Here is a 23332-nt window from a genome sequence, read left to right as displayed (position 1 = left end):
CAAGAGGTCACCGGTTAATCAAAATGTAGAACACCAAATAACTGATATTTAATGACTACAAGAAAACTAGTATTATTAATAATAATAACAATAATCAAACCATGAGATATGTTGGTAAAGTGAATTTTACTAGAGAATCTCTGATGACAATAAATAAGGGAAAAATATTAAGACCATTCTGGTTAAGAGCAAAAAAATAAAATCTAATAATCACAAGAAAAATAGTAACATGAATTTGCATGAATTACCATTCACATGTGATGTGTAGTAAGTGCACAGCATGTTTAAAAGAATATCTACATATGGACACACCTTCATGAACCACATTGAAGAGATCTGTTCCTACATCAAGTCATTCAATCTGTTTGTGTGCTTAAAAGCTTTCATAAAGTCAATCATACAGTGTTTTTCGCAACCACTTCATAGAGATTCTAAAGAAACCTGTCAAGAATATTCCCAGGTCATATTTCACCCCAAAATCAAAAGAAAGAAAGAAGAAATTATATTTTTATATTGTCCTCCAGTTTTTATTACCCTAACGCAAAGAAATATCATTCTATTTAGTGTAATTCCATATATGTGTGTGTGTGTATATATATATATATATCTATCATTCTTTTGATTTTGGTGTGAAATATGACCGGACAAATTACTTGAGATTCACTATTCACTAAGAAGCTACTGAGTTCAAATCAAATATAAGTTATGCTTGATTTTCATCCTCAACTACAGCAATGGTATATTTTTAAAAATAAAAACTACAGTCAGGTTAAAAGGAATGGTTTACAGTACTCATTATACTGACAGATAAAGTTAATTTTTCTACCATGAACCTTTAGCCTGTTACCACAATTCACCTTTGCACATACTTTGCTCTTTCTTTTTACTCTGCCGACATGCTTTTTGTTCTCTGTTAAAGCTCATTCCATCATATCCATATTCTCCATCATTTCCTCTCAGCAAATCTTTGATCCAGTATCTGACATGACCTTACCTCTCTTTTCACTTTAGAATTACTCATGTATCTATGCCCCATTACCCACCTTTACACCAGTTCAAATGTGAGGTGACAATAATTCCCCTGACTTTCACCTTCACAAAATATAATGCCATCCAAAAATAAAAAAAGATGCTACTGTCACGTTTTATATTTCTTTTCTAAGCACAAAAATCAGTAAATCAGCCCACATCCCATATGACAACAGTGAGTGTGTGCACTGCACATTGAGGGTTGTTGTAGTCTAATTTCCATCTGAAATGATTAGGAGTGCAACCAATCAAATATAATATATGAAAAGAGTCCTCAAACCACTCGAGGGGGGTGGAACTAATACAGCTGCAGGCAAGAGAGCCATGCTGCCCCATCATGCTTTTCTCTGTGGCTCTCTCAGTGCTTGGACTGCTGTTTCCTGTGGAAGGGAGCTTTAAGGCGACTCCAGAAAGAATGGCTCCGCCGAGTTTTTCTCTCGCTCCCACGCACCATCTCGGCCTCGCGCTGACGGATCTGACGCACCAGTGCGGCAAACACCTCATCAATATAGTAACGGAACGCTGCGGACGTCTCAAAAAAAGGGCACTGGAACTCTCTCGCTAGCTGTTTGCCCTCCTCCACAGACACCTGAAAGTGAGAAAATATGTTTATGGTTAGCAGTTTGATTTTCCTTTGTGCCTTTGCCTGCCGTGGTCAACATTGAAACTGCTTGCCGTTAGTTTGCTCAAAAAGAAAATTCTGCCATTATTTAAGTGATTGTATCAAGTTAGAAGACTTGGAATGTATGTTTCTGTGTGAGTACATTTCTTTTCTTTTCATTTTTGAATCTTGATCTTGTTGTTTATGCATAGTGCTAATGTTTTCACAATAAAAACATGTTCAAAAGTTGAAGGTTGAACTTAAATTAAAAATTTCAAGTAATCGATTACTCGTTTTTTTATGTGCAAGAGTACTCGACTACAAAATTACTCAAAATACCCATCCCTAGTTTGTATGCATATGAATGGAAAAAAATGGAACACAAAACCTTGTGTGACTGACCTTTCACACTTTAAATGACTCTAAACAGTTAGTTCAGTGGAGAACACTACACCATGGAAATCAAGAAATATTTTTAATGAAATGTTTTCTTGAAACATTATTTTATGCAATACAAATGACCGATGTATGTCAATAATCTGTAATATACTTCCCTCATCTCGTTCCAAACCCTGACGGGTTTTTTTTCTTCCATGGTACACTAAAGTTATTTTCCTATTAAAAGCATGGTTTGGTTTAGGTTTGGATTCGGTGTTCAAAACACTGATGTTTCTCTTTCTTCAAAAAAGAAACTTTGAGGGAAATAATGCACATATTATTTTCTGTTTTTTTATTTCTGTAATGTAAATGTTTATTTATAAAGTGGATAGTTCCGTCTAGGGATGCACCAATATAAAAAGTTTTGGCTGATACCGATTTTAACAAAAAACTATTGGCTGATACCAATACAAATGTTTTTTGCCACTTACCTTATTTTGTCATCAGATCACTGTTTTGCTCAGAAATTATGTTTTAAAAGTGTACAAAAATATATAGAAATAAATTATTTCCATTGAACATGGATTGGATCTGTTGACCACATGACAGGCCAAAATTTTAAAGAGAGCAACAATGAAAGATAAATAGAAGTTATACCATGGGTCTGATGAATGCTTAATTCTGATTGGTTGACGGACGTTCTAAGGTGTGCAATTATTTTCCAGTAAACGCACAATTATAAAGTAGTTCCGGGTCTTGACCGCAGAACGGTTCCATATAATTTAAGTTATTTCAAAGAGCCCTACAAGCTAAAACAAAATAACCAATTAAAACAAAGACATTGGTTAAGTACATCGGATAGGAATGACAAACAATGTCTATAATATACTAAATTTATTTTAATGTTGATTGAAAAGCATCCTTGGGCTCCCTCTTTCTCTCTCACACACACAGAGACTCGAGTCACAACCAACAAATAGAGTCACCCTCACTGGGATTGTAAACAGTTGTTTAGCAATGAAAAAGCTGTACAAGAACACTGCTGCTGAGATTTAAACTTACACTTTGGCAATTTGAAGCAATGTTATTCCTGATGAGAGACACTTTAAACACAGGTAATTCCACACGCGATCTCTCTCAGTTTCTCTTTTTTCTCGCACACACACACACACACACACACACACACACAACCTTGTTACTCCAAAGCAGCGCATCCTCCGTTGCTAGTTCTAATGTGACGTTTTCTAATTAGCAACAAAGGCTTGAGCTATATCAAAGCTAGATACACTTGATCAATACGACAGATTCTATATTATCTGAAATATCTGTGGGAAACACCCTCGCGCTCCCCCTCCCCCTCTCTTAAGCTCTCTCACACACACACGTGGACACACATACATATATGCATTACGCACACACTTACTCACGAGCGAAAAACAGAGCCGTCATGTCGGCGCACACCTACACCTCAGTAGGGTTGAAAACAGTTGTTAAGGTTTACATTGGAGACGCTATATACAAAAATGGCGACACTCGCTGCAGCTGAGAAGTGCTTAAACTTACATCTTGGCAATTTTGGAGCAATGTTACTTCTCACAAGAGCTGCAACAAAAAAGGTAATCCCTGAAGCGATCTCTCTCAGTTTATGAGTTTCTCTCAATCACTCAAAAACAAACACATACACACAAACGCACTACCTTATTACTACAGTAAGTCCTCCAGTAAAGCAGCGCAAGCCTCATTATCCTCCGTTGCTAGTTCTAAAGTGACATTTCCGAACTAGCAAAGAAGGCTCAGACTGTATCAAAGCAAGTTACTGAATCCGTGGCGGAAGAAAGTAGTTCCACTCCCAAGAACATTTTAGGGTTGAAAACCAGAAAATGTCTTGAGATAAAACCCTGAACGATGTCTTAGGATGTGGTAACCGTGGTATAAGTGGACTAATTGACTCCAGTTGCCAGTTGAATTATTAAAAAATAACGCACGACCGAGGTCACTCTGCTGTGTCAAGACCGCATTACAACCTCATTATTATAATAATTCAACGGTCCGTCGTCAATTATTCCTTAAATAAAAAAATATAAATACAAAATATCAAGCATTATGATTGATATGAAATTTTTTGAACATTTTTGCACTTCTGTTTTTGCAGTTCAAAACAACAGAACTCAAATTTTAAATGTTTGTTCTATATATAATAGAACATCTTCAAATTCATATTATGCATATGTTGGGCAATTCAAATGAAATGTCAACCACATCATCGAAAAATAAAAAGTTATCAAAGGAACAAAATGCCCTTTTAAGATCTATTGTGGCATAATGGATAATACCATTCACACCGCTAGAGGGCGCCGCTTGCTCACACAGTGCTGACTGAAGTACTGACTAAATTGCTGAATGCAGTCTATTTTTAAGCTTTCAAGGTTAGTAATCTCGATTTAAATCTTAACTCAATCAATCATGTAGCCTTAATGGATACCATACCAATGTCTAAGAAGTCAAGGTTTGCTGGATTTAAAGTATTTTGAATGGTTTTACTTCAGCATGTATAGGTAAGTGATGCTTTCACAACAGTCATGTCTGTAACAACGGTTTTTCCTCATTTATGTTAAATATAACATGTTCTTAGGAGTGCCAACCCTTCTACATTCTGTGGCTATCATTATTTATGGATTATGCATTTGAATTCACAGTTTTTATGAAGTGTGATAATTAATTATGAAGAAACCAATGCCCGATGGTTTAAATTTGGTCAATAATTGGCCGATAAATATCGGCGGCCGGATACATCGGTGCATCCTGTATTAATCACATTAATTATTAATGTGGCAACTTGCTTGAAATTGTTTAGTCCATTATTATTATGAATATATTTACCGGTAATCGGTAATGGTTTATCAAATTGCTGTTTCAGATGTTAAATCTGAAGTACAGTGCATCCGGAAAGTATTCACAGCGCTTCACTTTTTCCACATTTTGTAATGTTACAGCCTTATTCCAAAATGGATTAAATTAATTATTTTCCTCAAAATTCTACAAACAATACCCCATAATGACAATGTGAAAGAAGTTTGTTTGAAATCTTTGCAAATGTATTAAAAATAAAAAACGAAAAGAATCACATGTACATAAGTATTCACAGCCTTTGCCATGACACTCAAAATTGAGCTCAGGTGCATCCTGTTTCCACTGATCATCCTTGAGATGTTTCTACAACTTGATTGGATTCCACCTGCGGTAAATTCAGTTGATTGGACATGATTTCGAAAGGCACACACCTGTCTATATAAGGTCCCACAGTTAACAGTGCATGTCAGAGCACAAACCAAGCCATGAAGACCAAGGAATTGTCTGAAGACCTCCGAGACAGGATTGTATCAATGCACATATCTGGGAAAGGGTACAGAAAAATTTCTGCTGCATTGAAGGTCCCAGTGAGCACAGTGGCCTCCATCATCCGTAAATGGAAGAAGTTTGGAACCACCAGGACTCTTCCTAGAGCTGGCCGCCTGGCCAAACTGAGCAATCGGGGGAGAAGGGCCTTAGTCAGGGAGGTGACCAAGAACCCGATGGTCACTCTGACAGAGCTCCAGCGTTTCTCTGAGGAGAGAGGAGAACCTTCCAGAAGAACAACCATCTCTGCAGCACTCAACCAATCAGGCCTGTATGGTAGAGTGGCCAGACGGAAGCCACTCCTCAGTAAAAGGCACATGACAGCCCACCTGGAGTTTGCCAAAAGGCATCTGAAGGACTCTCAGACCATGAGAAACAAAGATTGAACTCTTTGGCCTGAATGGCAAGCGTCATGTCTGGAGCCAGGCACCGCTCATCACCTGGCCAATACCATCCCTACAGTGAAGCATGGTGGTGGCAGCATCATGCTGTGGGGATGTTTTTCAGCGGCAGGAACTGGGAGACTAGTCGGGATCGAGGGAAAGATGAATGCAGCAATGTACAGAGACATCCTTGATGAAAACCTGCTCCAGAGCGCTCTGGACCTCAGACTGGGGCGAAGGTTCATCTTCCAACAGGACAACGACCCTAAGCACACAGCCAAGATAACAAAGGAATGGCTCCGGGACAACTCTGTGAATGTCCTTGAGTGGCCCAGCCAGAGCCCAGACTTGAACCCGATTGAACATCTCTGGAGAGATCTGAAAATGGCTGTGCACCGACGCTCCCCATCCAACCTGATGGAGCTTGAGAGGTCCTGCAAAGAAGAATGGGAGAAACTGCCCAAAAATAGGTGTGCCAAGCTTGTAGCATCATACTCAAAAAGACTTGAGGCTGTAATTGGTGCCAAAGGTGCTTCAACAAAGTATTGAGCAAAGGCTGTGAATACTTATGTACATGTGATTTATTTTCTTCATTTTTTATTTGTAATAAATTTGCAAAGATTTCAAACAAACTTCTTTCACGTTGTCATTGAGGGGTATTGTTTGTAGAATTTTGAGGAAAATAAAGAATTTAATCCATTTTGGAATAAGGCTGTAACATAACAAAATGTGGAAAAAGTGAAGTGCTGTGAATACTTTCCGGATGCACTGTATATCACTTTTTTGGTGTTAAAATACTTTTTCCTCTCCCAGCTTAATAGGCAGAGACAGAGGTAAAACTTTACAATAAGGTTTCATTCGTTAACATTAGTTAATGCATTAGGTAACATGAACCAACTATGAACTATTTGTTCTTTACAGCATTTATTAATCTTTGTTAATGTTAGTTGATAAAAATATTATTGATCATTGTTAGTTCATGCTATTTCATAGTGCATTAACTAATGATAACATACAAAACTTTTGATTTTAAAAATGTATTACTATATGTTGAATTTAACATCAACCAAAATTAATAAATGCTGTAAAATTATTGTTCATTGTTAGTTCATGTAAAATAATGTGAAAACCCCCCTTCACTGTGGTAAAATTACTGTAAATGAATACTTCTCATGGCACATCTGTCAAATTCTAGCCTATATTATTTTGTGTTGATGAATAATACATCATGGATGAATGAAGTAATACAATAAATGTTGTAAAAGGCACTCTATGTATATAGCTCCAGGGTTAACAAGTAAGGTTTGTCACCTGTCTGAGATGGGCCAGGTCAGACTTGTTTCCCACCAGTACGACAGGCGTGTCCACAGTGCGTCGCACGCGGTAGATCAGCTGTTTAAAGTGCCGTGCCTCCTGGAAACTGCGGCGGTCTGTGATGGAGTATGAGATGATGAAACCTTCGCCTGCCCGCATGTACTGATCACGCATCGCTGTGAACTCCGCCTGGATCACAACAAATACAGCAGGCCTATTTAATAAATAAATCAACCTCATCCATCAATAACTAAAAGTTATGATGTTTTAAGGGGTTGCTAGGACGTTACTAGGTGATTGCTGTGGCCTTGCTAGTGTGTTCTGGGAGGTTGCCTCTATGCCTTTTTAAAAATGCTTCAAAAAATGACTTCTTTATAGTGTTTTTGCAGTAAGGATATAAAACATTATTAGAGGGGGTATACACTACCGGACAAAAGTTTTGAAACACTTACTCATTCTTTATTATAATTTTTTTCACATTTTAGAATAATAGTAAAGTCATCAAAACTATGGAATAACATAAATGGAACTATGGGAATTATGTTGTGACTAAACAAAATCCAAAATAAATCAAAACTGTGTTATATTTTAGCATCTTCAAAGTAGTCACCCTTTGCCTAGAATTTGCAGACATGAACTCTTGACATTTTCTCAACCAACTTCTTGAGGTATCACCCTGGGATGCTTTTTAAACAGTATTGAAGGAGTTCCCATCTATGTTGGGCACTTATTGGCTGCTTTTCTTTATTATTTGGTCCAAGTCATCAATTTAAAATATATATATATATATTTTTTTTATAAAATTTTAGTTTTGTAATGAAATAAATTAATATGTTGGTACAATTATATTTTTGTCTACAAAATTAATTTCAAACATTTAAGCATACGCCTTCAGATCAAAAGATTTTTAGGATCATGAGAAACATTTCAGTCAAGTGTTTCAAAACTTTTGACCGGTAGTGTATAAGGCAAGCACCACAGTCACACTTTATATTAGGTGGCCTTAACTACTATGTACTAACATTAAATACATACAAGACTATGTATTTACTGTGTAACTAAACTTTCCAAATTTGCTGCTACTGAGGTTGAGGAACGGGTAGGTTTAGGAGTAAGGGTAAGGTTAGGGTTAGGATTAGGGGTTAGAGTTAGGTTTTGGGGTAAGGGATGGGTTAGGGTTCAAGTTAACAGTGTAACTACAAATGTAATTAAATTCAGGTACTTTAAATGTAATTACAATGCAACAACATGTATGTACATAATAAGTACATAGTATCAAATGGTTAAGTACATAGTAGTTAAGGCCACCTAATATAAAGTGGGTCCAGCACCACCATTGTTATTGCTCATAGCTAGAGTTAGGGATTTGAAAAAATTCCTACGACTAAGTATTAAACCATTTTTTAATGATCTGAAACATTAAATTATTATAGGCTACGCTGAGAATGACGCTTTATTAAAACCATGGTACAAGATGACTAATGTATTTTATAACAGTCCTTTGTGAACCAATGAGTCAAAGATGTACAAAATCAAACTGACGTAGAGGGACAGACATTGTGCCTTGTGTGCCTGTTGCGTGAAAGAAGACCATAAAATAGGGACAGAAAAAGGGAAGTGGCATAGAACATTGTTTAACCCTCAGACACTCAAGCATTGATAGTGACAATGTGATCATTTTTCCCTCTTAAAATTCTTTTGTGAAGCCTCAATCAAAATTAATTATGCTATGTTGACAATCTTTTGGAGTAGTATATCTACGGTTTACTGAATGTGCTTCGTTATGTGAAAATTGTCAAAATGGATTCATATTTATTTCCTAATCCTGCCATTTTCCACTAACCAGGTTGAGAACTGTCAAAAAAGTATTACAGGTCAAATAGTTACTTAGAAGATTGCTAAATTGAATCCTAAATAATCAGCAATAGTGTCAGTGGGCACTGTTGTGTGACTTTTTCAGGCTGGGAGATTCAAATTAAAAATATTTTATGGCCAAACTTGTTGCTAAGATACATTACATTTTATATGATGCATTTAAACAAGTGTTGCAATTTTGCTACAGTGGGTCTCTGAGGGTTAATGAGAAAGATATTCTAACATTTTGCTAAATAAACAAGTGTTTTTGCACACAGACAGATTTTTGCACTTCACTGCCTGATAGCGCTGACGTTTGATTTGTTTTCCTCAAGCTGATGTTTATAATTCCACATCTCCCGCCTACCTGACCTGCTGTGTCCAGGATGTCCAGGTTTGCTGGCTCATCGTCTATGCGGATCTGCGTTTTATAGGCATCCTCTAAGAACAGTAGAAATGTGCATGAACATACAGCCTGAACAGAGGGTGATGAGATATCGCAATAAATTTAGACAGCTCAAATGCAGAAGACAACAGAAAACAAACCCTGATATGGGAAGTGACAGCTGTAAGGGGTATATTTAGTAAAGACAAAGTCAGTGGTTTGACAGATGCTCAAAACATATGAGGCATATGAGGCAAAAAGCAGAGCACAACAATACTCCTGAGAGGCTGAAACAAAATATTTCTTTAAGAAAATATCAGTGTTTGCAAGGCAGCAACAGAACAGTGTTTTAGGTCCATCTTGGTTTTAGGCTTTGGTTATGCATAAATGAAATGCTGCATCACAGCCGCAAAGTTTTGTTTCTGTAGGCTCTGTGCAAGATTTAACACATAACACAACACTGTCTTTGAGTGTAAAATCAGCTATAGATATTTAAATAAATGCATGAAAGGCGACCAATTACAAATCAGTTCGATTTTCTAACAATGTAAGTCAAAAGAAGATTGTCACTTAAAGGTGCAGTATGTAACAATTTTCATGTAATATTCACCTTTTTTTTGCCAATATGTGAACGGCTTGTAACGTAACTTAACAAAATTTGCCCTTCCCGGACTTCCAAGGTTGCCTATTAAAGCCTGTAGACTGATTTTCATGCGAAGGGAGCAGGTCGGTTTTGCCAGGAAAATCCAAAGGATGTGACGTTTATGCGCGCTCCCGAGAGCCTTGCCTCAGACAGTAATAGCTTCTCTTCCGCTATTCAACAGTGACAACTGTCTGCAACACTAGGTAACGTTATCTTAGAAATGGAATCCAGCAAACGTCCAGCTCCCAGCACAACACCAACTCCTACACAAACTCAGAGTAAGCCAAAAAAAAAAACAAATGTATCTTCTGAATCCCGACTGGCTAAGCTGAAACATGATCGTGGTCGAGCGAAAGTTAGAGTGAACATCGGCAGGACATTTGATTCCTGGAGGGACCTTCGTTCAGTTTTGGGGATCAAAACTGACCCTGAATTGGCATTCTTCTTATTGGACAGGTAAGCTTACATAACTGCAAAGCATGTGAAATATAGTGAAATAAGGGTTGATCTGTGTAATTTTAGCTAAACTACAATAACACATGAAATGAATGCTAGACAATGTTCAAGATAATGCAAAAAGACACATTCATTAGTGTAACGTAACTTGGTTATACAGAAAATATATACATTCTATTATTATAAAACAATGGCGCATCGATATATCAAAATGACAGTTGTTATGGAATCACATCAATACTGAATTGTGTCAACATATTTATAATGTACTATTTTATAAACAGCTTCTGTCATCATACACCAAATTTAGCTAACAGCTATTGATAAAGCTGGCTAGCTAGCTAACGCCAACATTGACTGTATTTATAAGATAGCCTATGTATCATGCAAAGAAAAGTGATTACTTCAAACTACAATCTCGCATAGTCAGACCTATATCCACACTTTGTTTTAGCCCTGTTCCAGCACTGGAGAGTCAAATATAATATACAGTCTCAAAGTTTGTAGTAAAAAAATCATCCCTATGGAGTGTGTGCATGAGCGCGAGCACGAGCAACAGGTAGCTGGCTGCAGTTCACTTAACGGCCACAGGTGTCATTAATAACAAGGGTTTCTGAATCTTACATACTGCACCTTTAAAGGATTAGTTCACCCAAAAATGAAAATTCAGTCAATGTTTACTCACCCCTGTGTTGTTATAACTCCATATGACTTTCTTTCTTTTTCTTAACACAAAGGGAGAAATTGTGAAAAAATGTTGTGCTCAGTGATGTCATACAATGGCAGTTTATGGTGACCACATCTTCAAGCTTCAAAAGGACACAAAAATATAATTCAGACATCTAATAAATTATTGTATGCGACTCGTGTCTTGTTTTGAAGGAATATGATACATGTCTGAAGAGTTTGTAGTGCAAGAATAGATGCATTTCCATGTCCAGACTTATTTGTTTGAAACAGAGTCCTCCATTAAACAGAGAGATGGGGCTGAAGGTAGCAACAGTCACACCATGTCCTACTCAGATGCCAAACAACACACAATAAAAGTTATCTTTTCTATGTTAATTACAGTTTTTTGTCCTAAGCATCTGCGAAGAGCAACAGGACATTCTGTCGATCGCTTGGTATTTATATTTGGCATCGCGCTCAGTAACCCCGTACACTATGAACTGGTACTGGTCTAAAATGCATTGCATGGTGCGAGGCGATTGTCTGTGTTCCATGACTGCTTTAGGGTCCTTCAATAACGTATAACATGCAAGTAAGGGCAGCCGGTGGAGTTTCTAATGACCCTCTAGCGTAAGATGGTGCCACCCTTAGGAGTTGGTGCCCTACGCAGACTGCATAATATGCATATAGGGAAAGGCAGAACTGGTAGCTACCTTCAACCCCATCTCTCTGTTTGATTAAGGACTCAGGTTCAGACAAATAAGGCTGGGCATAGAAATGCATCTATTCTTCCACTACAAACTCTTCAGACATATTTGTAAGTTCTGTTCTCTGGTTTGTGTGCAGCTATATTGTGTTTTCTGTTGTTAATATTGCTGATGGTCCTGTTGAATCAGAATCAGAATTTATTGCCAAGTATGCTTACAGATACAAGGAATTTGTCTTGGTGACAGGAGCTTCCAGTGTACAACAATACAAAAACAATACAAAAACAGCAGCAAGACATAGATAATAATAAAAAATAAAAATAAAAAATAATTATACACATACGTACAGACACACACATTCACACATACACATGGGTAGTGCAAATCTAATACAATCTGTTATGTACAGTGTAAATACAAATCTGTTATGTACAGTGCAAATGTTTTTTTGGTTTGTTTTTTATTTTATTTTATTTTTTCAGAGGAATGAAATGGCAGAAGAGGTTGGATGTGTTGGATAAATATAAGAAAGACTAAACTGTGTATTGCACATAGTTATTGCTCAAGGGGCAATTTAACTGTTCATGAGATGGATAGCCTGAGGGAAAAAACTGTTCCTGTGTCTGACTATTCTGGTGCTCAGAGCTCTGAAGCGTCGGCCAGAAGGCAACAGTTCAAAAAGGTAGTGGGCAGGGTGAGTGGGGTCCAGAGTGATTTTTCCAGGCTTTTTCCTCACTCTGGAAGTGTATAGTTCTTGAAGGGGGGGCAGGGGGCAACCAATAATCCTCTCAGCAGTCCGCACTGTCCTTTGTAGTCTTCTGATGTCTGATGTCGTAGCTGAACCAAACCAGACAGTTATTGAAGTGCAGAGGACAGACTCAATGACTGCTGAGTAGAAGTGTATCAGCAGCGCCTGTGGCAGGTTGAATTTCCTCAGCTGGCGAAGGAAGTACAACCTCTGCTGTGCCTTTTTCACAATGGAGTCAATGTGGGTCTCCCACTTCAGGTCCTGTGAGATGGTAGTGCCCAGGAACCTGAATGACTCCACTGCTGCCATAGTGCTGTTTAGAATGGTGAGGGGGTTCAGTGTTGGGGTGTTCCTCCTAAAGTCCACAATCATCTCCACCATTTTGAGCGTGTTCAGCTCAAGGTTGTTTTGACTGCACCAGACAGCCAGCTGTTTAACCTCCCTTCTGTATGTAGACTCATCATCATCTCAGATGAGGCCGATGACAGTGGTGTCATCTGCAAACTTCAGGAGCTTGACAGAGGGGTCCTTGGTGATGCAGTCATTGGTGTAGAGGGAGCAGAGTAGTGGGGAGAGCACACATCCCTGGGGGGCACCAGTGCTGATTGTACAGGTGCTGGAATTGAGTTTCCCCTGTCTCACAAGCTGCTGCCTGTCCGTCAGAAAGCTGGTAATCCAATGACAGATAGACATGGGAACAGAGAGTTGGTGTAATTTATTCTGGAGTATAGCTGGGATGATGGTGTTGAAAGCCGAACTGAAGTCCACAAAAAGGATCCTTGCATATATCCCTGGTCTGTCCAGATGTTGCAAGATATGATGCAATCCCATGTTGACTGCATCATCCACAGACCTGTTTGCTTGATAAGCAAATTGAAGGGGATCTAGAAAGTGTCCAGTGATGTTCTTCAGGTGGGCCAACATCAGTCTCTCAAATGACTACATGACCACAGACATCAGGGCGACAGGTCTGTAGTCATTAAGTCCTGTGATTTATGGTTTCTTTGGGATGGGGATGATAGTGGAACGTTTGAAGCAGCATGGGACTTCACTCTATTGAAGATCTGTGTGAAGATGGGGGCCAGCTGGTTAGCACAGGATCTAAGACATGCTGGTGAAACGCCATCTGGGCACTGTGCTTTCCTTATCCTTTGTTGTCGAAAGCCGCGGCTCACATCATCTTCATAGATCTTAAGTGCAAGTTGAGTAGCAGGAGGAGGGAGGAGGGGGGTTGCAGGAGGTGTTAGTTTTTGTGTGAAGTGAAGGTCAGAGTGGGTGTGGGGTGTGAGACTGGGCCTTTCAAATCTGCAGTAGAACACATTCAAGGTCATCAGCCAGTTGTTGGTCAACCACAGGGTTGGGGGCAGGAGTCCTGTAATTCGTAAGTTGTTTCATGCCACTCCACACTGATGCATGGTCGTTAGCTGAAAACTTGTTTTTCAGCTTCTCAGAGTATCTCCTTTTAGCCACTCTGATTCCCTTATTCAGTGTGTTCCTGGCCTGATTGTACAAGACTTTATCCCCAACTCTGTAAGCATCCTTTTTGGCCTGACGAAGCTGCCTGAGATCTGCTGTAAACCATGGTTTGTCATTGTTAAATGTTAAATAAGTCCTAGTAGGAATGCACATATCCTCACAAAAACTGATATATGATGTAACAATATCTGTGAGCTCGTCCAGATTGGTGTCTGCAGCCTCAAAAACACTCCAATCAGTGCAGTCAAAGCAGGCTTGTAGTTCCAGCTCTGCTTCGTTGTTCCATCACTTTACAGTCCTTAATACAGGTTTAGCAGATTTTAATTTCTGTCAGTAGGTTGGAAGAAGATGAACCAGAGAGTGATCAGATAGTCCCAAAGCTGCTCTAGGAACAGAGCGATATGCATCCTTTAATGTTGTATAGCAATGATCCAGTATATTTCTGTCTCTGGTTGGGCATGTAATGTGCTGTTTGTATTTGGGCAGTTCACGTGTGAGGTTTGCTTTGTTAAAATCCCCAAGAATAATCATAACTGAGTCCGGGTATTGTTGTTCCGTGTCTGTGATCTGATCAGCCAGCTGTTGCAGCACGGCATTCAAACGTGTTTGGCGCAATATACACACTCACCAGAATAAACAAAGTGAAACAGAGTGAAACAATATGAGTTTTCACTTGAACGCCCCATCTCGTGTGTGCAGTGTGATTACTGTTGCTCTCGTGCAAAGAGCTCTAAAATATTTTTACTAAATAATACATTCATTTTCAGTTTGTTTCGAACCAAACCTTATCGTATGCTTTCATAACAATCACAAGTCTCATGGAATAAATTATTAGACTTCTGAATTATAATTTTGTGTCTTTTTGAAGCTTGAAGATGTGGTCACCATAAACTGCCATTGTATGACATCACAGAGCACAACCTTTTTTTTTTTTCTTTTAAAATTTCTCCCTTTGTGTTAAGAAAAAGAAAGTCATAAGGGGTTATAACAACACAGGGGCGAGTAAGCAATGACTGAATTTTAATTTTTGTGTGAACTATACATTTAATTCATCTTAAATTACTTAAAAAGTATCAAGTTCATTAAGCATTTCAGGCTCCATTAACTGAACTAACTTTTTATAAAACCCTAAACCAGAATGCTTGAGAAATATCAATATAGTACTAGAGCTGCCTTGAAAATAATGTAATGAAAATAAATGAAATATTGTAAAGTTAAATGAGTCATTGACAAATAAGGTTGTTCGAGATGATTAAAACTCATGCATTAGAAATTTAATATTTGTGTCCATGTTGGTTTTATACCTTTTTGAAAATAATTTATAGCAATCCATATGACTCCAGTGGTTTAATCCATATCTTCAGAAGTGATATGATAGGTGTGCGTGAGAAACAGATCATTATTTAAGTCCTTATTTTTTTACTATAAATCTCCACTTTCACTTTCACATTCTGAAACTGAAAGTGAAAACTGAGATTTATAGTAAAACAAGATTGAAATACTGATCTGTTTCTCACCCAAAGTGATCACATTGCATCAAAAGAAATATATTAAACCACTGGAGTCATTTCAATTACTTTTAAGTGATTTTTGGAGCTTCAAAGTTCTGGTCACCATTCACTTGAATTGTATGGACCTACAGATCTGAAATATTCTTCTAAAAATCTTTGTTTGTGTTCTGCAGAAAAAAGAAAGTCATACACATCTGGGATGACATGAGGGTGAGTAAATTATGAGATTTTCAATTTTGGGTGAAGCATACCTTTAAAAATGTAATGTGATGTAACCATCAAGTAAAAGGTATTAAAACACTTTTCTTGCACCCTGAACACATGTAAGTGCACATAACTTAATCATTAATTTCAAAAAAGTTTTCAAATATATTTTAAGGTAACAAATTATCAAAAGTTTTTTTAAGGTTACTCCATTTGACCAGAACAAAGTGTGCCTTTTCATAAAAATATTAAAATATCTGATAAATTTAAACACTCAGTTATGATGGTCTAAAGGGGTCAGTTCTGTTTTCTTTTATGGTCGCATGACAACAGAATGGCTAACTACATGTTGGTTACACCACCTGATTTCGATCTGGTGGACAAAAGTTTTTTTAAAAAATATTAATAATATTTTAGAACAAAACTATTTCGCTGCTTATTTAAAAAAAAATAATAATAAAAGATTGTTCCAAACTACTAATGCCAACATGATTTTTTATAAATTATACTATTTTATGAGACGTTTATTATTTTATTTGTATTTTTTTACTGTCTCTGGACAGTTACACCATTAAGAGATTTTTGAATTTACGCCCAAGAAAAAATATCAAAACAACTTTGAAATTGAAAACATGTTCATCATAGTTGAGGTTTATTCAAGTAATTGTTTTGTGTGAATTACATTTTTTTATGTATTACTGAATAACTTAATAGATCCGGACAAAATGAGTGTCAAGTCACTTGGCCAATATGACATATGTCTTCTTTCTAAAATACAATGGTCATCTAATTTAGTGGGGCCAAAAAGATAATGCATAAAACACTATATCAATTGAAAATCTAGAATAATTCTATGGTAAGAATGCATGTTCTTTATGGTACTTGTTTCCTTACCGATAGTAGGGTCATGATCTTCTGGGAATCTGTGACTTATAAACTGCATGATGATGGCTATGAGAGAAAGACAAAGAGACCAGCAGAGTTCTTACATAATTCTGGCATTATGAAATTTAACCAGAGAAGTGTAAACATCTCCACACCATATAATTCCCCAACAGCGAGCTTTTGAAGTTGAGCAAACACACCCTGCTGTCGGCATGTATTTGCTTTGTATGTCCTCTCTGCTCTGTTCCCATGGAGACAGCGATAAGGAGAGAATATCAGTCACCCTAAAGAACCTTCTGTGGTGCACCCTTAAACAATGAGACATCCTCACCAGGTGACCTCTGCTCATCTCCTTGGCAACAGAACAGACTCCAGGAGGGGAAAGGAAGTTGCTAGGCACCTGCTCCTCCTTCATAATGACCAGGCTCAAGCACTGAGCCAACACCCACACTTTTATTGTCTGCCTGCTTCTGACTGTACATGTAAGACTATGAAACCAGCTCACTGTCTGACCACAATAATGAGCTAGAGTGAAAGAGAATGCATGAAATTAACCAGTCGAAAAGAGAGCGAGCATGACGAAATAAATGGGAGAATCACACAAAAACATGCCCAGGTCACACTTAATCCCAAAATCAAAAGAAAAAATAAATAAATACAATTTAATGCATATAGAGTGTATTTTTAGGACCAATTAGATTGTTTTTAATGTGACATTATTTTCATGACAATTAAGCAAACTGACTCCCCCATTCTGATTAACAACTATACATTTTTACTACACCGTTTTATTACAGTCATATAATAGTATTGTATTTTTTTACTCAAATCAGCATAAATGAAATAAATACTTCCATGATATGCAAGTAGGTTATTTGTAATGATGGGTAAGTCACTGAAAAATAGTAATCCACAACAAATTACTTCTCTAAAATTGTAATCAGATGACTTTACTGATAACTTTGTGGAAAAGTAATCCCATTAGTAATAATATTTAAGTTACTTTCTAAAAACATTTCATAGAAAAGTTAGTTTTTTCACTAAAAAAATTCAAAATAGTGTCTATATTTCCACCTTGTTCATTATTTTTGTCCCTTCAGCTGTCACAAAAACACAAACGGACTTGAACATGAACATAATTAATGTTTTATATGTATTCGGCAGGATTTTACCAGGAAGGTTGACTAATCGATAAATCATCCAACAATTGACTAGTTGATTAGTGGGGTCGACTACTACCATTATATTTCTAGTTTTAATGGGAGACACAATTCTCAAATTAATTAAGAGAGAAAACTTCTTAGAGAGCTCTTTTTATGATAACTTGCTGTGCTTATCAGTGTATAACAGTCAGCACAGTAAAACCCACAGTAAAATAATTTTTGTCTCTTTAAACTACTTTTTGACTTAAAAGTACTTTATGATCAGATTACACTCAACACTGTTATTTGCACATCACTGTGATTTATTATATACTGTATATAGTGTATGTTTTCACATCCTAGTAATGACAATAAGATTTCTTCATATTACGGTAAAGAAAATCTTTGGGAAAAAATATAATTGTCTTGAAAATAATGTCACAATACAAAAAATCTTACCTTTTACCCCGATAAAATTTGTTGGCTTATTAAGCATAATTGGTAGGCCTGTCGCAATTATTAAATAATCATCTGATCACAGTTATTGTGCACTTCAAATTCCAATCACATTTTAATGCCCAAATAAGGGAATTTTAAGCGAAAATATAAAATGCCATGAACAGCGTTTGTATGACATTCAGCTGAACTCCCAGCATCACTGGGCCGCACTGCAGATGTCACCCAGAACCCAGTGAAGCGCTTCTCAAATGCTCTGATGCACACCATCTGCAGAGGCTCATGCCAAACTCCAGCGAAAATATAAACAAACAAATATACATTTTGATAGTGAATGCAAAGCACTCCGGCTTTACTTTAAACGATGGTATAATGGCAAATAGTATTGGTCTTAGCGGGTTCATACACACCCGGTGTTAATGACATGCAGTGACACAGAGGAGGAGGCGGCGGCACATGTTTACTCTATTTCTGTGGAGTGATAAAATGATGAAACAAAATCTCAAAGGTTTTGCTTCATGAGAAATAAGGACTCATGGGTTTAATCAAAGAACATTAAAGAGATAGTTCACCCAAGAATGAAAATTCTCTCATCATTTACTCACCCTCATGCCATTCCAGATGTGTATGACTTTCTTTATTCTGCAGAACACAAACGAAGATTTTTAGAAGAATATTTCAGCTCTGTAGGTTCATACAGTGCAAGTGAATGGTGACCAGAACTTTGAAGCTCCAAAAATCACATAAATCAGCATAAAAGTATCCATACAACTCCAGTGGTTTCATCTATATCTTCTGAAGTGATATGATAGGTGTGGGTGGGAAACAGATCAATATTAATGTCCTTTTTTACAATAAATTCTCCTCCCTGCTCAGTCAGCCTCCACTTTAACTTTAACTTTCTTCCTCTTGTGTTTTTGGTGAATCACTTCTTCAAGCTTACACCCCCTACTGGGCAGGGAGAAGAATTTCTAGCAAAAATGGACTTAAATATTGATCTGTTTCTCACCCACACCTATCATATCACTTCTGAAGACATGGATTAAACCACTGGAGTCTTATGGATTACTTTTATGCTGCCTTTATATGCTTTTTGGGGCTTCAAAGATTTGGCCATCATTCACTTGCATTGTTAGGACCTACCGAGTGGAAATATTCTTATAAAAATCTTAGTTTGTGTTCAGTAGAAGAAAGAAAGTCATACACATCTGGGATGGCATGAGGGTGAGTAAATGATGAGAGAATTTTCATTTTTGGGTGAACTATTCATTTAAAATAACGTGTGAAAGTGAAGAAATTAGGATATAAATATTTTACTATTGCATAAAGTAATATAAAATAAATATAATAGAAATATATATTTTATAATATATATATTTTTATAAAAATAAATATTATTTTTTATATGAGTTACAAAAACTGTGTAAATGTAAAATTAACCAAAACTAAAGTTGATCAAAAAGAGAAACATATTTTAAGTATTTAGAATTACAGTATTTTGATATTTAAAACATTATTTTTCATGTCATTCAAATTTTTAAAGCCTTAAAAGTAAATCATATTTCCCTATTTTATCATTTGATTTGGTCAAATATGTAAAAAATGACTTCTTAAGGTGTATGAAGCACACGTGCACCTAAAGAAATATGACAATGAATCGTGAAAGCCCTAAAACAGACAATTAATCTACATAATCGGAATTATTTGTTTGACAATTAATCCTCAGCCAAATTTCATAATCATGACAGCCCTAATAATTGTTGTACAATTGTGCATGTAAACACACTCAATGTTGCTGGTTAAGTAGTGTTTTTGTTTGAGTAATGTTTTGATAGCACCATAGAGTAACAGACTTAACTTATACTGTAATGGTGAAATTATTTTAACAGTGAAAAAAATTACACAAATCATCTTTAACCAGAATACAACCTATTTCTTTATTTTGATTTGGGGGTGAAAAATAACTCTTGACTGTTCTTGACTGCTTTCTCGAAATTCACCCAAAAATGTATTGAGTGAGTGAGATGGGATAAAGTGGGGGAAAGGTAGGAAGAAAGAGAAAAACTGAAATAAGGAATTAACAACAAGGGACATAGAGAGATAAATGTATGACTATATTACTCACCGCTTTTGCCCACACCCCCCTCTCCTAACATCACCAATTTGTACTCGTGGGAGTGACCGCCTGTGCCCCGCGAAGACTCCATCCAAATAACTGAAATGCAACAAGCAAAAACTTCAGACTGCAATAAACAATGAAAGAGATGAAGCATCAGATTCCAAATTTGGACAGTTGCATGCACGCAGGCCCATTACAGCACATGCTGTTTGCTGTCAAATTGCAATATGCGACTGAACCCATAAACAGCACTTGTCAAGACTGTGTTGGACACCAGAGCTTCAGTTTGATGGAGAAGAGGAAGTGAGTCATTTTGTCAAGCTATTCATGTGACAAAGCGAAGCATCCACAGGGTGGGTGTTACATTAACCATGGTCAATAATAGATTATCTACCAGTGTACCGCAGCCTGATGGACTTTTCCATTGTCACTGTCTGTGATGCTGCATTAGTTACTTCTGTGCAACCCGTCATTGTGGTTTTCAAAACATTACACAACAATGGAAATTATACTAGTCCCTGAAACAGCACTGCTGAGTAGCTTTTTTAAGTCTCGAGCTGCTGAAACTGAAATTGTGCCACAGTGCATACTGAATAAACTTATAGTTATATATATGTAGGTTAACAGTTCAGCCATTTATTGTCATATAAAATATCACAAGGCATATCAATCATTATTTAAGTCATATATCCTGATAACGTGACATCACTTTATGTATTAGGCTTTTCCCACTTTAAGTTAACCCTGGGTTATAACATCTTTTTGCAATGGAACAATATATTTTCCAGGCCAATAAATATAAATATTGGGTGATAACAATGCCCAGTTTTCTGATTAATAGAAGTACTAAGTGCCCCTTTTGTCAGTTCAAAATCTAACACCCAATGGATATAAACATTTGTTTTTTGTTTTCAAATATTTTTGCGAATTTTAAGTTAAAAATTGTGTAAAATAAGTGCTTATTTCATTTAAGCAATTTTATAATATATCAGTACAACTCATCTCGGTTGACCATTAAAGTCTTTTTAACCTCGGTTAAAGGTGCTGTAAATGATTTTAACCGTTCTACTTCCACAAACTGAGCTTTTGAATTAGCCACGCCCCCTCTTTCCAAAATCCCACACTCCAACGATACCAAATGAACTTTATTAAGGCCGACATCATACAAAACGGTTGTTAAAAACAACAGCAGCAAAATAGCGCCCTCAACTGGGAACTGTTATGAACAGCATGGCATAAAAATGGCATTAAGCCTCAATAAATTGCCTAAACTACAACACTATGAGAACCCGCAAAATCAATGACAGGTCGAAAGCATCAGAGACCGCGGCCCGCAGAGACATTTTTATTTGCTGTTTACAGAGTCTAGTACTATCACAGAGACAGGTGAGATATCTCATGACACTTATTTCAGTAATATCTTTCAGGGAGTAAGAACATTTTTTGCATAGCTTTCCATGATTAAAAAATTGCTTACAGCACCTTTAAGGCAACTTTTAACCCTGGGTCAAGCCATGTTTCACAGTGGTCATTTAAAAGAAATGTATCACTGTTTTGAACTTCTTTTTTTTAAACGTGAAATGCGACAACCTAGGATTACATAATTCAGAGTTAAAAATGACATTATTGCTTCTGTGTCCGAACTGTTAGGCTATAGTCCAGCCCAACGAAAGTCCCTAAGCAGTTATAGTCGAGACATGAAATAATAAGGGTATACATGATATCATACGCATGTGTTTAGTAATTGTAATAAAATAACATAGGCCGTGTTCTTGCCCATGTCTCAGTTTGTGCTACATTTTGACACAATAACATGACTAAGCAATGACTTTAGTAACCAGTTTATATATGCAGTTTTCATGACCACCACCAAAATACCATAGATTCCACAAGTATTCTTACTACTGTAAACCATAATACATTAACATGGGAGCTTCTAAATGAAGCTTTCACAATGTGTAATTCGGATTATTTTCTTTTGAATGACAGTGGGGGTTAATGCCTAGTTACCACAGTCTTAGTGTAGTTACTATTTCTATAGTAACTATGGTATGTAGGCAGAATTTATAGTTACCACGTAGATAACTGAAAGGGAGATTGAATAATTAAGGCCTTATGACATTGAGGCCACAAATGCACCTTGAAACAACCGTGTTACAACGTTGCCCATGTTAATAGAGAACTTTGTATGATCATGAGAATAGTATTTTAAAATGACACACTAATCATTCATTATTCCATGACCGAGTTTAGGATGAAAAGCTCGACAGAACTGGTCTTTACTGCAAGTTGTGATATTTAAAAGACTGAATGCCACGACGACACGCGATGAGGATTATTATATATAAACAAGATATGTTATATGAATTCTAACAAAGTTCATTTTTACACTTTTAGGCATCACCACCACCACCACAAACCCCGAAAGACACTCTTTTCGAAGTTCAAAGTTTTCGAAGTTAACAAGCGTTGTTTCATGTAGCGCCAATGTAACATTAAAACAAAGAGTATAGTCTTTAAAATAAAACATAGCAGCCGTCGTTGTTCCAAGATTGCGACTGTACAAAGTGAATAAAACTATGGTTAGAAGCTGGCCAAGCTGTTTTGGTGTCTTACCTGTGTCACAGGATCTCTGTCTCCATTGGAACTTTTGTATGGATGCAAATGATGTTTAAATATTTGATGTTAGAAAATTCCTGCCATACAATTCTCACTGTAAACATCCAGAGCTCATGGACGACTGGAGAAGCGCTCAAACGGGTCCTAAAGACCGCAGGGTTTCATTCAGGACCAACAGTGACATAGGGATGGGCGATACCATTTATTTTCTTCTAAATCACTTATCTATACCAATAATTTCAAGTCCAATATCGTCGTTACCGATACCAATACCGATACTTCTAATTATTATTATTATTATTATTATTAATAATAATTTTTTTGCGATTTCTTGGAATTTAATGGGTAATTTAAAAT

At 36.8% G+C, this 23332-nt stretch overlaps 1 protein-coding gene across 1 annotated transcript; it reads right to left on the bottom strand.

Annotated features, from left to right (window-relative positions):
• Positions 1-107: 107 nt before the first annotated feature.
• Positions 108-23114, bottom strand: LOC127424862 (GTP-binding protein Rit1-like). Its single transcript, XM_051670360.1, has 6 exons — positions 22973-23114; positions 20363-20452; positions 16649-16705; positions 9323-9396; positions 7099-7290; positions 108-1618 (listed from the first exon to the last, which is right to left on the bottom strand). The coding sequence occupies exons 2-6, from the start codon at positions 20442-20444 to the stop codon at positions 1388-1390; spliced, it is 636 nt and encodes a 211-aa protein (XP_051526320.1). The 5' UTR covers positions 20445-20452; positions 22973-23114; the 3' UTR covers positions 108-1387.
• Between the last annotated feature and the right edge of the window lie 218 nt (positions 23115-23332).

Source organism: Myxocyprinus asiaticus, chromosome 34, assembly GCF_019703515.2.
Source record: "Myxocyprinus asiaticus isolate MX2 ecotype Aquarium Trade chromosome 34, UBuf_Myxa_2, whole genome shotgun sequence".
NCBI classification, from domain to species: domain Eukaryota; kingdom Metazoa; phylum Chordata; class Actinopteri; order Cypriniformes; family Catostomidae; genus Myxocyprinus; species Myxocyprinus asiaticus.
The sequence above is the reverse complement of the archived record's forward strand: the minus strand, read 5'-3'. Positions and strand labels throughout refer to the sequence as shown.